The sequence below is a fragment of the Myxocyprinus asiaticus genome, chromosome 21 (assembly GCF_019703515.2).
Source record: "Myxocyprinus asiaticus isolate MX2 ecotype Aquarium Trade chromosome 21, UBuf_Myxa_2, whole genome shotgun sequence".
NCBI lineage: Eukaryota > Metazoa > Chordata > Actinopteri > Cypriniformes > Catostomidae > Myxocyprinus > Myxocyprinus asiaticus.
This window is the reverse complement of record NC_059364.1, coordinates 20786883-20803612: the sequence shown is the minus strand read 5'-3', so window position 1 is coordinate 20803612 and position 16730 is coordinate 20786883. Positions and strand designations below refer to the sequence as shown.

Below are 16730 nucleotides of genomic sequence, written 5' to 3'. Positions count from 1 at the left end.
TCTGGGACAGTCAATCCACACATCTTATCACGTGGCTTGTTGAGCGCGTTACCGCGGAGACCTAGCACGTGTGGAGGCTTCACGCTATTCTATGCGGCATCCATTCACAACTCACCATGCGCCCCACCGAGAGACGAGAACCACATTATAGTGACCACGAGGAGGTTAACCCAACGTGACTCTACCCACCCTAGCAACCGGGCCAATTGGTTGCTTAGGAAGCCTGACTGGTGATTTGAACTTGCGACTCCAGGTGTGGTAGTCAGCATCTTTACTTGCTGAGCTACCCAGGCCCCTGGAAAGCATTTTTTAAACAAAAACAAACTGATAAAATTTTCTAATTTATATGGATTTATATGGTAATAGTCTAAGCTTTGGCTGTCACAGAGACAGTTTCTCAAGACACCGGTTTCGCTGATATCTGTCAGGTAGCTGGGACATTTTATGTATGTGATGAACACACACACATACAAACTATTACCTACAGCACCTTTAAGTCATGCTTAAATAATTACCAGTGTTAGGTAAGTTACTTAAAAAACAATCCACTAGAAATAAATAATTACTTCTCTAAAATTGTAATCAGATTACTTCATTGAAAAGTAACTACATAAGGTAGTTACATTACATTACCACATACTAATTACATTAATTTTAAGTTACTTTCTAAAACCCTTTTGACAGAAAAGTTTGGTTTTTCCACTCAATGAATTCAAAATAATGTCTATTTCCTCCTTGTTCATTGTTGCACGCAAGTCACACACTCAGCACCTCACATTTCTCCCTAACAATGACTCTTTAGTGACTCCTCTGCTGTCACAGAAATGCAAACAGACGTACATGTGAAAACAAATTCCTTTTTAAATGTATTCTACATAATTCATATACTAAGAAATAAGTGTAACCCAAGTAATGTACTTAAAGTAATTAACTTAACTGATAATCAGTAAATGTTATCTGATTACAATAAATCTAAATTGAAGTGACTAAAATTAATAAGATTATAGTAATACATTTCTTTGTAACCAGAACAGACCCAATTCTGATGTTTACATTTAATAAATTTAACAAAGCTAGTATCACATATCTGAAAAAGCAAAGAATTAACAGTTTTTCAAATATTTCAGTACACAACTCTTTCTCCCACACAGTCTTTTATTTGTAAATAATAAAAATGAACTCTTGAATATAAAACATACACATTATTTGAGCCACGTCTGCTGTACAAACAAGAAATGTTGCAGTGAATACTTTCAATTTTGTTTCAGTGGAACACATGAACTGTAAACAATCAGTATCCTTCAGTAATACCGACAAAGTAAATAAGTCCCGTAATAGGCATATAAAGTAAACTTGTCTTTGAAACAAGGAGTCATGGGTGTTTATGATAAAGCAACAGATCAGTAGAGGTCCAAATTTATCTTGTTAGTTTGGGCATAATTAACAGAATAAAAAATAAACTTTGAAGGCATCCCTTCTTCCGCTCAGCAGAATCAAGAGACAGAGCACTGATCACTTAACTTGAATGGGGCCACTTTGTAAATATAAGTAAACTTCTTTGCAGACTCATATTTACAATATATGCATGTACGTAAGTGATGTTTACTTGATACACTCCTCTTTAATATTGATATATCTCTAAGTCATTGTGAGTTTTGTATAATCATAATCATATTCCATATACAGACAGCTCTAATTTTATACAGGTTATCTACCTTAGTTTGAGCCCCACAGTAGTACAGACTACAGTGAACACCACCAACATCTTTAATAAAATAGGGCCTTGTGTTTGCTCAGTACTACAGTACAGCACTTATTTATCCATAGGGTAAAAAAAAAAAAAAAAAAGTTTAAAGAATTTAGAAACTTGTAGACATTCAGCCCCAAAATAAGGCCTGTGTGTATGGCAGAACCTGGCCAAATGCCCACACATGGAATGAATGGCTTCATTTTATTTGATCATCTATTTATATCAAGTACAAGCAAACTGTACAAGTACATGCAACATACAAGCTGGCCTACAGTTTGTGGAACTAACACACACTTATTGTAGTCTCTTTTTTTCTTGTCTGTCTTGTTTTACAAAATGTGCATGCAACTTGGAACAGTTCCAGATTCATGCTGTTCCCCTTGTTGGTGGTGAGTGGTCATCTTCCGAGACCACCTCTCACCCACTGTCACATTCATTCAAATGTTCAGGGGGATCTGTGAGATTTATTTTATTAAAAACTAAACTCTAAACAAATGACAAACAGCTAAAAAAAAAAAAAAAAAAAAAAAAAATAGGAAGCATACGATAATTTGGCCTCTTTTGGGGGTTTTTCCCAAAAAAGATTGATTTTTTTGTTGTTGTTGTTGTTCAAAAATCAAGCAATTGCACTTGCATTAAAATAATGTAGACTTTAGTTGTGTAGAAATTATAATCTTGATATGTACAGGCCCTTTACCAAACAAAACAGAATAAAAATGCTCTGAAATGCCAGTAATACGTATATGCGTTGTGATGGCAAGAACCCAAAGTTGTTGGAATTCAAAAGAATTAGTGAGCTAATGCAAGAGTTGACCATTCCTGTAGATTCCTGGTAGGGTTGAAAAAAAAAAAAAAAAAAAAAAAAAAAAAAAACCTAAGTTATAGTGGCAGCTTCTTAAAGTCCCAGTGTTCAAATACAAGTGGTTTTGTGTCTTCCATGAAGTTCATATGACACAAATGTCAGAAAACATGAAACATGTTTTCACATTCTACAAAGTGTGCCTATTTACCAAATCAACAGTAAAGTGAAAAGGCAAAGCAGCCAGTGGTAACTGCTGTAAACAGACTTAAAAGGTTCTCAGGCGTCCCTGCTTTCTTAAACACAAACACACACACTCACACACACACACAATCACACAATCTGAGTCTGAGTTTGTGCTCGGACACAGCATCCTTGATGTAGAGAGGAAACTCTCTGAGAAGACTAAATCTTGACCTTTTAAAACTAGACCTCTGGTCTCTCTCAGCAGAGTGACTTCCTATAAGTGCAATATAGAGGAGGGGCAGTGCTGTCCACTCTCTCTCACCGATTCTCTGCCATATCACTGCCTTTCTGAAAGACTCCGTACATGGCTAGAGAACAAATGTGCTGACTGACCAGAGCGATCTAAGTTACCAGCACCACTCCCTGTCAAATGAAGCAGATCACATTTCAGTGGCCTCGTGTTCCTTCTCTTTTATTTGGGTCGAATTGTCAACAAAACATGCAGTAAGGAGCAGAGTGGATCAAAGGAAATCTTTACAACCCAAAGATCAAAAGTAAAAGAGAGAAGTGATTGTCAGGCTTCAGCAAATCTTTGATCATGATTCTGTCCATCTGTCTCTGTATCTGCCGCTCTGGCTCTGATTGTTGCCTCGGGTCCTTGGTCCATTGGATCGTGTTTTGCATTGCGCCTTCATCGGTTTACTAGGACCTGGTGCCTGGTGGCCCTGAAGAGTCCAGTGATGTCTGGGAAGTGTGGCGAGTGAGAGGAGCTAACGTTGGGTCAACCAATGATGAGGGGGGAAACAGTTTGTACCAACCAATCACTGTGCTAGAAAGATCCAGCTCTTCTAAAAGAATCTGTGCAACTCCCATGAAACATTTGTGGTCCATGCGCCCATAATCTCCCCAGACTATTACCTAGAGACACATTCAATTTGCATTGCTTAGATGGCCAATGCACACAAATGTAGAACTTTCAAAAAACATAATAAGTTGGTTCCTACCTGGAGAACTTTACCCTGTGGACTTTCCTCAAACAGCAGTGATTGCTGATACAAAGGATCAAGCGTTTTTCGTGCAATCTTGGTTTTCTTTTTGGCTTTGCATGATCCATTTTCCAGCAAATAGACCTTGACATAGGGAGCTGTGAAGACCAGACACATAGCTCAAAAAGGCCATTCACAACGAAAGACATAACTATATCTCACAGTTAGTTATTGTGCCTGGCTTTGCCAATTTTATCAGAGTGAGTACAACGAGAGACTACTACACAAAGTACAATGTATTAATCAAGTTCATATACTGCAATAATCACAGTAAGAACTGTTGAATCAGAAGTTTCTGTCACAAATTCATTATCCTAAGCAGTGCCAGTGCCTTCCCTACATAGTAAGCGACATAAGTGGCTGCATAGGGCCCCGCAACCACCAGAGGGCCCCCTTCCATGGATTCCGTTATAGCGGAGTAACTATTCTGCACTGGCCACCATGGGTCACATGGCCCGGCTCTTTACATGGCAAGAGTCAGATGGAACCAGACAAAATTATAAAAAATACCATGTAATCGTTGAAGAAGTGGCATGGAGACATAATTGTGTGAATTTCACTTCAATAATCGTTGATAAGAAGTAGGGTAGAGACCTAAGCAAGGGAATTGTAATTACTTTGAGACCCGAGATGAGACCTCCTTTTGGCAATTTCACTAGTTAGTACTAATGTGGGCGTGTTTGGTTAGGTGTACCTGTAGGCAGGGGGCTCCCATTTTGAAAATCTGCTTAGGGCCCCCAAAATGCTAGGGCTTGCCCTGATCCTAGCAGTTACTTCAAGTTACTTCAGTGACATTGTCTTTATAGTACTGTACGTGTATTGTAAATCACTTTAGGTAACAAAGCATTTAATAAATGACAAACTGCAAATACCTAAAGCTTGCATACAAGAAAATCAGCGCCTTGAGACTTGCACTGAAGAAATCACTGATGCTGTTTTCATAATGAGTAAAAAACACATAATGAATCACTGGTCCATATTCAATTAGAATTTAATAAGAACAAGCCTTGTGTGGGCACACCCTTACCCGGAAGCGATTTGGAACCTGGTTTAGGTGTAAGACCACGGGCCCTGATGACCTCTACCTCCAGCTGCCCTTTCTTATCCATCAGTCCAATCTGAACATCTCCTAAAACACACACAAAACAATGCAAAAGAAGAGATTATAGACATTTAATTAAAACCCCATCGTAATACATGTTAAGCTTTTTAATATACTATTTCAATTCAGTGTTCTGCAGCAACTTCATTAAAAGGATAGTTCACCCAAAAATAAAAAAAATCTCTGATCATTTACTCACCCCCATGCCATCCCAGAGGAGTATGACTTTCTTTCTTCTGCAGAACACAAACAAAGATTTTTAGAAGAATATCTTAGCTCTGTAGGTCCATACAATGCAAGTCAATGGTGGCCAGAACTTTGAAGCTCCATAAAGCATGTAAAGGCAGCAAAAAGTAATCCATATGACTCCAGTGGTTAAATCTATATCTTCAGAAGCAGTATGATAGGTGTGGGTAAGAAAGAGATCAATATATAAGTCCTTTTTTACTATAAATCTCCACTTTCACTTTCAGATTCTTCTTTTGTTTTTGGCGATTCGTAATCTTTGTGCATATTGCCACCCATGGGCAGGGGAGAGAATTTATAGTAATTAAATATTGATCTGATTTTCAACCACACCTATCATATCGCTTCTGAAGATATGGATTTAACCACTGGATTCTTAAGGATTAATTTTATGCAGCATTTACATGATTTTTGAAGATTCAAAGTTCTGGCCACCATTAACTTGCATTGTATGGACCTACAGAGCTAAAATATTTTTCTAAAAATCTTTGTGTTCTGCAGAACAAAGAAAGTCATACACATCTGGGATGGCATGAGGATGAGCAAATGATGAGAGAATTTTCATATTTGGGTGAACTAACCATTTAATCCTAGATCAACTTATACTATACTGAGATATTTACTTACCCATAGCAGGCGTGGCAAGTGTTTGCCTACCCACCAATTGAGCAGGGCCAAGACCATCCAGGAAGTCACTAAACTGACTGTCGGCCCCCAACCTCATCCCTGAGAAGATCAAACTGACACACATATACACACATACACAGGTTATTTAGAGCATTATACTTTACCACATGAATATCCACAGTAACTAGGATGATACACAGAGGTTTTAATTAAAACAGAAAAGCAGATACTATCTATCTATCTATCTATCTATCTATCTGTCCATCCGTCCGTCCGTCCATCTATCTCAAATACAAAAGTTTCAGTACATTTCTCTTAAATATGTTAGAAAACCTTTCAAAGTCTGTGTGGTGGGACTAAACAAGCAGGAATATGAGAAAATTATTTGGAGAAATACATTTCAAAACAGCAGCAACCAAGAGTACAGAATCACTAATATACAGATCTCTCTGAATCCTTGGTATAAAGTAAAAAAAAAAAAAAAAAAAAAAAAAGTGTATTTGTGAAGTTGTGCAAACCGATTTATGGATCAGGTTAAACTTATTCTACTTATGTAAAATGAACCCACTGCACTTATATAGAGTTCAAAAAGCTACTGAAAAGCAACCCATCTCCTCTAACAGCAGACTTACGCTGAGTATGGTATGTAAACCCTGTCCTGAATTAAGGCCCCTCTTAATACACTCAATATTTCCTTTGAGACCAGCACAATTTCCATGACCTAACTCCTGCAGGAATGTCTGAGGGACGTGCCAGCCCATGTCATGCTACCATATGAAGGGCCTTATGTGATTTTAGACTTTATTTCAAACACATTCACATGAAATAAGCTTTATTTCATTCTGTTGTGTCACACTCTATGATGTTACACAGTAGTTAGGTCAACTGACCGTCGCTCTGGAGCAGCAAAGAGAAGCGTGGCTGCCGTATTCTGCACAGCAGCAGACCCTGCCAAGTCCCTCTTCTCAGATGATGGATATTTTAATTATTACAAGGGAGTACCGCTTGCCATCTGGCTCCAAAAATGGAGCTAAGAAAGTAGTGGACACAGCATTAGGTCTGCAAATCAGTGATCACATGTTCCTCCTCAGGCTGCTCTCTATTAGCTTATCCATGTGGTTTTTCCAAATAAATCTAGATGCGAGATGCTCATGTGCACATGACACACAGCTTGTTGAGAGTCCACTTATGTATGAGTGATGAGTTTGTAGCGGATGCATTAAAATCGCCAGAGACAGGAAATTCTTGAGGGAGTGTGAACTGAGGAGGAGGTCAGTTTGGGGTGAGAGAGGTGAGATGTATCCTAGAAGCAAAACATGCTTTATCAAAGTCACTTTACGGTAAGTCAGTTCACTCAGTGGTCATATTGGCAACACCTCAAGGCAGATATTTTCTATATAGGCAATAAGCATGCATGCATAGCTCTTGAATAGTTCAATTTATTTGGCAGTTTCTCCAAGACGGCAATGAGATTAAATGGAGTTCAAATGGAAACTTTTGCTGAAGACCCCAGTAATCTCACGTGTCTCCTCTAGAATTTCAAAAGAGATTGCAACTGTGTCTTAAACTGTGATAAGATTTGCCACAATACCAAAGTCTGCAATCAAATTCAGAGATTTTAATATGAACTCCAAAAAAATATATATTTTTCAAATTCTTCCAACACCAAATGCTGTTATCAACATTAATTTTATAGCTCTATACTCTCACCATATGTCAACAATTGTGCCAGTTGTGTCTATTATTATTTTTCCTAAGGAATTTTATGAGAAACATCTGAGACAAAATTGATACTTCAATGAAATATTCCATTAATCAGAACTGTTAATTTTTCTGAGCTTTGACAGAGCAACCTCATAGCAATAACAATTTTCTTTGGGTGCTTGAATAGGGAGAGACCGAAATCAAAAAATCTGTATGTAAAGATTACGTTTCAATAACATATTTCAAATCAGCAATACAATCTGGAAATACAATCTTGGTATCATAAATTTAGCTTCTTTAGCTCAAGTCATGCTAAAAAAACATGTGCCAATGTGTGTCTGTGTTCGAGAGTAAACTCTTTTAACAAGGTGACTAGCTCTTGTAACGAAACAATTTCTCCTATTTATTATGAATTATTCTATAAGTGGCCTGTCTCCTCGTCTTTATATGTTGCTGGCTTCATCTGCAAGGTTGTGTATACAAAGAAGGGACTACTGTACATTGTGCTAGATACTCACTTGCCCTCAGAGCTGTAACTGTTCATGCTGCCATCGGTGGACTCTCGGCTGGCTTGGCGGGCCATGGCATTGCGGGGATATTCCACTGCCATACCCGTCTCCTGACTGCGCTGGATCTGACTGGATCCCTTTGCCTTCTTGTTGGCGGCTTCTGTGGATGCAAAAAAAGAAAAAATAGTATTAGGCCCTTTGACAAGATTTTGCTTCAGGACCCACATTTGTCTTTTACCTTGACTAGTTTTGTTGCTATTTTTCAAGAATGAGTGCATTTACATGCACACCAATATGCTGATAACCATAAAAAATCTGCTTATTCAAAAAGATCTGACAATGCAAGAAAAATGCATTTAAACAAGATTTCAAATCATCCAGTTATTCTGTGCTTTTGACATCAAAATGTAAACAGGCATGACCACATTGGTGTTTATATGCAACTCAAAATCAGGGTAATGGACAAAATATACTGTCTGCCAACTGGTTTATTCTTTAAGGAATTGACATGACCTTGAATGTTGTTGGGTTTAAACCTCACACGACCCTGCATACACATGCATGGATGTTGTATTTTGGCTTCTATAAACGCAAAACATACATGTCAGTAAAGCATTAAACTTAAGCATTTAAAAAAGTCATTGACAATACAACATGGCGCCGATCACAGCGGAGTTTGTCTTTGGGAGAAACGCCAACAAAACTACATCTGGTAAGAAACCTATTTGAGTATTTACATTGAAACCTGTTTGTCAAAAAATGTTAGTCTCTGGTTTGATCTGATTTGCCATTTTAAAAATTTGAGAGATTTATCGCAAAATGCAATGCTGCTAAACATAATGTACACTAATGTGTAATTTAGCACATTTTGTCCTTAGAAGTCCTATATTTACTGTTCATTATCACATGGAGAATCAATGGGTTCATCCAAAAGCTGTAAAAAAAAAAAAAGCTGTAAAAAAAGCAAAAACATTTAGCTTTCAGAGGCTTTATATGGAATTAGGATGAAAATAAGGTGCATTTCGAACTGTTCTGAGACCAGTGCAGGCAGACAGCACACTAAATATGGAAAAAGGGAGCTGTATGCTACTACTGTATGCTCATTTCTGATGTAATGTCTGTAACATCTCAAAAACATGAATAACCAACACTCCTGGAAAAATAATAAACAATTTGATAAAAAAAATCTGACTTTCTATAGCTTGATATTATTTAAAATGTCACAACTTAGTCCCACTGTCCCATATGTTGCCATCAATTTTTAGGAAAACGATTTGCTCTAGAAAATTATTTATATTTTATTTTTTGCATGTTTATTAGGTGCTACTAGTTACAAAACAAAAAGGCAAATGGAAAATGCACACAGCAGTCACGCTCAGGTCACAGGAGGATAAAGCACATTCGGTGTAAGATCGTGCATGTAAACTTGCTAAATGAGGGCTTGTCATACTACCTGTCCATATTGGCATCTGCCTAATTTACATATCGTCTACCAGAAAAATTTGCGCCAAAGTACTACAGAGATTGATTGAATGCACAACCTTTGACATCAATATGGGAAGCATATTCTGTTTTATTTTAACTGATAAGAACATTTATTTGTCATCCTAAATGCATGATTATACAGTTAGTAGCATTTTATCATTTGGATTTAGCATTGTTCTTCCTTCCCATTCGTGCCCCACAATCAGAACCCATACAAACCATACACTACAGTAATAGTCACAACAATGACACTATAAATAGATCAAGACTAAGACAGGAATAAAAAAATCCTCAACATTCTCACTTTAAAAGATGTGTGTTTGTCCTTCTGTGACGTTCATCCATGTGTGTGTACATGTGCCCCAGTGAGCGTGCTATTCTTACTTCTGCCACTTAGGGGAATAAATTAAGGCTTGAGACAAAACTCTTGGCCCCTGGTTAGTGTAACATCTTCTGCTAGATGTCATGGAGTGCCATCCTTACTATTTATGGCCTTTTGCTGGATTACAGATCTTTTGAAAATGTCAGCCACTGAGGTGACTCACAGAGCGCTGTGCCAGTTGTGTTAGTAAAAAATGTTGCGGTGAGATTAATCTCTTCACTCCACAAGATTCGTCACATCTTCAAACCTTTATCAGTGTCTAATTCTGACAAGAGTTAAAGAAAAAGGTCAAAGTGTTTCTCATCAACAGACCTCTGAAGGCTCTCAGTTTATTTAGGGCAACAGAAAGAGCCCCTTGCCTGTCAGAGCTGAAAATATCTAAAGACTAAACAAAGAACTTATCTATAGACTGACTGAGAGGTAAGAATAAAAACATTGAAAAAAATGAAAACGTTTACTCACGCTGATGTCGTTAAAAACATTCCGTGAAACACAAACTGAGATGTTAAAGGTGCAGTATGTAAGATTCAGAAACCCTTGTTATTAATGACACCTGGGGCCGTTAAGTGAACTGCAGCCAGCTACCTGTTGCTCGTGCTCGTGCACACACTCCATAGGGATGCGAGCGAGTGAGCATCGGCAAAAACAATGATGTAACGTACAAAGAGACTGAACATGATCCACCGGCATCATGATGACAGATGTGGTAGCATAATTAAAATTACACAGTTATGATTGTTTTACTACAAACTTTGAGACTAAACTAAAACTACTTATCAGCTAACATAGCATACTGATACACACATACAGCTACATACAGTTATGTTGCACTATTATATATTTTGTATGTCACATGTTGTACTACGAATAAGAAACCAGCGTATTTGCTTAAATTGATCCTGTATACCTGACTTTTAGTATAAAGAGAAGATCGTTGAAATTATTTGAAAGTTACGAAGCAAGGTAGCTTGCAATTCGTCAGCGTTAGCAGGCAAGATCAAGTTAGCTAAAATTACACAGATCAATCCTTATGGCACTATTTTTCACATGCTTTGCAGTTATGTAAGCTTACCGAAGAATGCTAATTCAGGGTCAGTTTTGATCCCCAAAACCAAACGAAGGTCCCTCCAGGAATCAAATGCCCTGCCGATGTTCACTCTTGTTTTCGCTAGACCACGATCACGTTCCCGCTTAGCCAGACTGGATTCAGTAGATAAATGTTATTATTTATTATTTTTATTTTGGCTTACTCTATGTTTGTGTAGGAGTTGGTGTTGTGCTGGGAGCCGTACGTTTGCTGGATTCCATCTCTAAGATAATGTTACCTAGTGTTGCAGTTTGTTGTTGCTGTTGAATAGCAGAAGAGGAGCTATTACTGTCTGAGGCAAGGCTCTCAGGAGCGTGCATAAACATCACATCCTTTGGATTTTCCCGGCAAAAGCGACCCGCTCCCTTTGCATGAAAATCAGTCTACAGGCTTTAATAGGCAACCTAGGAAGTCCAGGAAGGGCTCATTTTTTAAGTTGCGTTACAAGCTATTCACACATTGGCAAAAAAAAGGCGAATATAACATGAAAATTGTTACATATTGCACCTTTAAGCAGAATGTGAATGACTAATAACGTGTTAGTGACAGTCACCTTTCACTTTCATTGTATGGCAAAAAGAGCAGTGTCTTTATATTTTAGACTTTCTCCTCATGTGTTCCACAAAAGAAAGAAATCATATGTGTTTAAAACAACATGATGAATTTTCATTTTTAGGAGAACTATCCCTTTAAGAGCACAAAATTGCTGTGGACCTGCTATGTACTGATTAATCTAATTAAAACCAATCTGGACTGGTAAGGAAAGATTTTAGGGTCAAACCCCCAATGGATGATCCATGAACTATCACTGTAAGATCACCTTTAACCTTAACTCTAGGTCACTCGAAGTAAATTATCCTTGTAAAAAGTGTACTTAAGGCTGTTTAGGCTGTTTAGGCTGTTTTGACGAAATCATCTGCCAAAATGATTTACTGTATATAAAGTAATTCAGGAATGATATTTTTCAAATTTCAATGGCCTAATGATGAAATCAGCCCTGTGCTTACTGCACAATGTTTTTAAAACAGTATTATGCATTTGCATAGTAATCTTATTTTTAGTGTTGGCTATCCTTGTGAATGGAGCAGGATGGTGCAATGGGCAGAGTGTGGAAAAGCTGTTACTAAAGAGCGGAGCTCTTTAAAATGCTGATTTATCGCAGCTTTGCTACTCTTTCTGATTTATCATCTTATGGACCTTTTAAGATAATATCCAGGAGCTTGGCAGAGAGCTGCGCCAAAAAACTATTTTTTGCCATGCTTTTTGAATTTGTTTCTTTTTTCAGCCATCCATTTATTAAACTATAAACAGACAGTGCTTAAAATGTGGGATTTTAGAGGATATCAGCATCAACATCAAAGGCATTTATCTACATTACATCTGATAAGAATCCAGGGTTGATCTGCACCTGACAGAGTGAACTCCTGCCAATGCTTGCATGCTGCCATTCATATTTTCAGTCTGAGGCTTCAGCTCCCACAGTTTAATGGGAACTGAAAACAAATGCTACTTTAATAGGTGTAACGGGGTTAAAGAAAAGAAAATTAGGGGACAAAGAGGGAGAAAGTGACAGAGATTGAACGTTATGAGCGTTATGCACCAGGATTCCTGGCTCACTTGGTGCCATAGGTGAGATAAGACATGACCAAAACACACACACACACACACACACACACACACACACATGTTTATACTGTATGAACTATAGATTCTATCCCCTAACCCTAACCCTACCCCTAAACCTAACCCTCACAAAAAACTTTCTGCATTTTTACATTTTCAATAAAACATCGTTTAGTATGTTTTTTAAGCGATTTGAATTATGGGGACACTAGAAATGTCCTCATAAACCACATTTATAGCATAATACCCTTGTAATTACCAGTTTGTAACCTAAACAAAAGTCCTCGTAAACCACTTAAACCTGCCCACACACACACACACACACACACACACACACACACACACACATGTTGGTGCAGCTATCATTATGAGGACTCTCCATAGACATAATGATTATTATACTGTACGAACTAAAGATCCTGCACCCCCCCCCCCCCCCCCCACACACACACACACATACACACATACACACTCACTTTTTAACAACTTTGTATTTCTGAATAAAAGTTGTGTTAGTATAGTGGGAAATTTTCAATAAGTGTACAAGGGGGGACCTGGGTTCAAATCGGAAACCAAACATAAATAAACCAAGCCAAATTTCCCATGAACTAGACAGCTAGTGACCACAGGTTTTGGTTAAATGGAAAATAATGGCTTTAAGATTTTAATAATAACTTTTTTGTTCTATGAGAAAAAAAGGCATAGTAGTTTCGAGCAACATGGCAGTGTGTAAATAATGACTAATAATCTGCGCAAGGTGAGACTCAATTGGACTGATTAATCACCAATTGTGAATGGGGATTTTAGCCAAAGCGTTTTAGACAAACCTTGTCCAGTATGTCCAGTAGTCTTGGCAAATCATCTGAGCAGTGGAAACAGGCCAGGTGTAAAGAAATTGGTCCTTAAAACATGCCAGTCATTCCAGCCAGCCAGCCGAACAAAAATACAATTGTATAATAACCTCAACCAAAGCTAAAGTTAAGAAACTACAGTTCAGCTAAATGTTTAATTGTTTCTCCCACTTTAAAACGCATTAAAATGCATACAATTAAAATGTAATATGTAAACATTTTTATACATCATAAATGATTAATGGCTTGCAATGTAAGCATCATTACAAAGTATGTAAATGCATTAATACAGTACTACATGTACAGTATGTTATTATAATCCAGGCTTAAAATGCAATACTCAATTGTATACAGTATTTAACAGTAGGTTCCTGATCCATCTCTCTTGTCACAAAAAGGTCGCTGGACTGGAAAAGGTTGAAGAACCCCTGTTCTTGGCCATAGTCACTGATTTAAAATTTTACACCAGTAGAGGGCACCTCAGACTACCCTAATAAAGCAAGCACATTAAACATATCTTTGTCTTGTATCTGTTCTCTACTGTTTAAAATGTAACCTTCAGTTTTACAAAGCATGAAAGTTATATTTAAAACTTTATATTTGTAAAGTTTTCACTGCCACTGTCAGCATCAGGAAAGAATGTGTTTTAATCACAGTCTCATGTGTGACCAGACTGTGATATCCAAACTTTTACATGATACAGGGACAAAAGGCCTCATCAAAGGCCCTATATGGTATGTGGAGCACCATGCAGCATGTCTTAGGGGTAAATAAGTCTGCTAGTGCTCAGATTTGTTGTGAGTTTGTTGAGAATAATACCTGATCTATATGCTTAACGTACCAGGCAAGCAACATAATATTGAGAAAACTGTAGTCAGTTGATAACTTTAAGACCTTTTAGAAGCAGAAGTCTTTAAGAAGCAGAAGTCTTTAAGAAGCAGAAGTCTCTGCCAGTTGGTGGCTTCGGCACTGGCCTGCTTCATTGCTTTATTTGGATAAACGTTACGTCAGTTCATTCATTTCCATGAGCCAAGCTAATAAGGTTTATAATGTTTCCCCCTACCTTTCAGATCATTCTTATGCCTCTGCATAAACATCTTTGGTATGATGTATAAACGTTGTGTACACACAAATTGGGCACTGAAATGTGTGCATGCAATTTCCCATGCACACATCAGGATTTATAAAAATTAACTTGTCTCTTGATTGTGCGAGTTGTCGACTCTGACTGGACAAGTCAAGTAATGAACTCAACACATTTTAACAACTCAATCAGAATAAAAAAGTATGGAATTAAGAACTCGATTCAGAAGTAATAGTTATCCAGTCAATATTAAGCTATGTTAATTTTATGTAACTAATTAAAAAGGCATTCAAATATAAGCTGTAAAAAATAAATATTGGTAATGGATGTAATGCTTTTGGAACACTTTCCCGTGGCATCAAACGGAGAGCACATGCTTTTAATGACAGCGAGGATTTCTTGGGTCATTATATTTTTGATTCCCAAAGGTCATCCGTTTGAAATTGTGTTCTATTACAGAAATCACGTTCTGAGGTAAAAGACCAAATTCAAATAAAGATGATCTGTGACACGCACTTGACGTGGAATGGCTTAGTAAAACAGACGTATTCAGTAGTTGAACGGAGCATTGCAAAGACTGGTGGAAAGTCTGGATAGTTCTGGCACAAAATGGGCATAAAATGTTACTGGTTATCCCGAACCACAATGATAACCCCATTTGTGGTAATGAAAAACATAATGAAAAATGCAATTGCCATTCAGCAGTGTTGAGATATATGTAATAAGTCAAATATAAAACAAAAGATAAGTTTAAACGTATTTATTTATATAAGAATGCAATCTATTTTTTTTGCCTCCAGAAAAGAAAATATAACTTTTAAGAATCTATAAAAAATCCTAAAAACAAGTTAAAAAAAAAAAAAAAAAAAACAACTGAAAAGAAAAATTGCATAAATTAGGCTAGGTTTACACTTAATATAGTCAAAAATAGCCTAATTTCACATGGTGTGAAAATAAGACATGTAATATAATAATAAGAAACATCCTAGAGGTAATATGATAGTCTTAATATACAATTATGTTTCTCAGATAAAGATTAGATATTTTTATACTAAACCAAGACAGATTACGAAATTATTTTTAGCAGCGTCTATTCACATGCAAAATTTTGGCTTCAGTCTGTATTATCTTCTGTTTTCCTGGTTTCTCGTACCGTTAAATGCAGTAGTGTCACGTTTCTGATGGCAATATATGGTAATCATACTGTATGTAGATGAGGTATTACATAGTAAAAACAGGCATTGTGAGCTTCACATATGATTATTTTGGGAAGAAGACGGTGAGAGGAATAAAGAACGTGCATGTACGGCCAATCTTCCGTATGGTTTTATTAATCTGAAAACTTTTGTGCGTACGCAAAATCGGACTTTTCTGCATACGCACACATTTGGTTTTATACACAAGGCCCCTGAGCTTTTCATTGGATAAAAGTCAGGAAGTCACAAGGCAACAGTGTGTATGATTGGCTGGAAGTGTGTCTCACCCGTCTGACTGAGCTGAGAGGTACTCCTGCTGCGGCGAGAGGGAATGCCCACAATGGCGACTACCCGTGCACTAAGGCTGGATCTGCGCTTTTTCCCTCCTGCTCCTAGTGTTCCAAGAGCTGTGTCTGACTGGCTGCCATCCGTACGCTCCAGAGAGTAGATTTCCCCACTAACACTTGTACTCTTCAGCATGCTGTGGCTGGATGGACGAATGTGGCGGCTGATGTACAGAGAAAACATGACATAGACATAGACTCACAACTGCAAAATCACCATGCTGCAAACAGCAGTCATTCTGACTCTATATCTATGGTTATTGTCTGCGTATTTAGCTCAAAACAAAAAATCGTGGCTGAAAAAAGAGCCAGTAAGGACATCTTAAAACATGTCTTGAAGCATTTTTTCTGTCCACACTAAATGTGAAACTGCTGTATAACATGACATTTACAACCAGCCAAAAGACATTTGATGTTTAATGTACAGTTATGAGGAGCGGGATTTTGGACCAATAAGATTTCAGAGTGGCCGGGGTAAATCAAACTATCGATAAAATGTCTTGTCGCTTGTCGTGGCTGGTTAGGACAAAAATAGATTTACATGGAAGAGAGCTTTTGTCACTGGTTGCGCAGTAAATGTTTAGAATATGGCCCTATTGCTCTTTTGAAATATTTTAGAGGACAGAAAGACAGAAAGGTTTTAAGAATTCCAAGATTCACAGCTTCCTCCTTGTTAACAACTGATTCTCATCTGATCCATTCCAATTCT

At 37.5% G+C, this 16730-nt stretch overlaps 1 protein-coding gene across 8 annotated transcripts in view; it reads right to left on the bottom strand.

The window, feature by feature from the left end:
- Window positions 1-1137: 1137 nt before the first annotated feature.
- Window positions 1138-16730, bottom strand: part of LOC127411777 (regulating synaptic membrane exocytosis protein 1-like) — a 168915-nt gene continuing 153322 nt past the window's right edge. For all 8 annotated transcript variants that reach the window (XM_051647522.1, XM_051647524.1, XM_051647527.1 and 5 more), the window contains 6 exons: window positions 15965-16185; window positions 7979-8129; window positions 5757-5869; window positions 4809-4910; window positions 3740-3879; window positions 1138-3653 (listed from right to left, as the gene is read on the bottom strand). In XM_051647522.1, coding sequence (XP_051503482.1) covers window positions 3438-3653; window positions 3740-3879; window positions 4809-4910; window positions 5757-5869; window positions 7979-8129; window positions 15965-16185 — 943 coding nt within the window. In that variant the 3' untranslated portion in view covers window positions 1138-3437. The remainder of the gene's footprint in view (window positions 3654-3739; window positions 3880-4808; window positions 4911-5756; window positions 5870-7978; window positions 8130-15964; window positions 16186-16730) is intronic.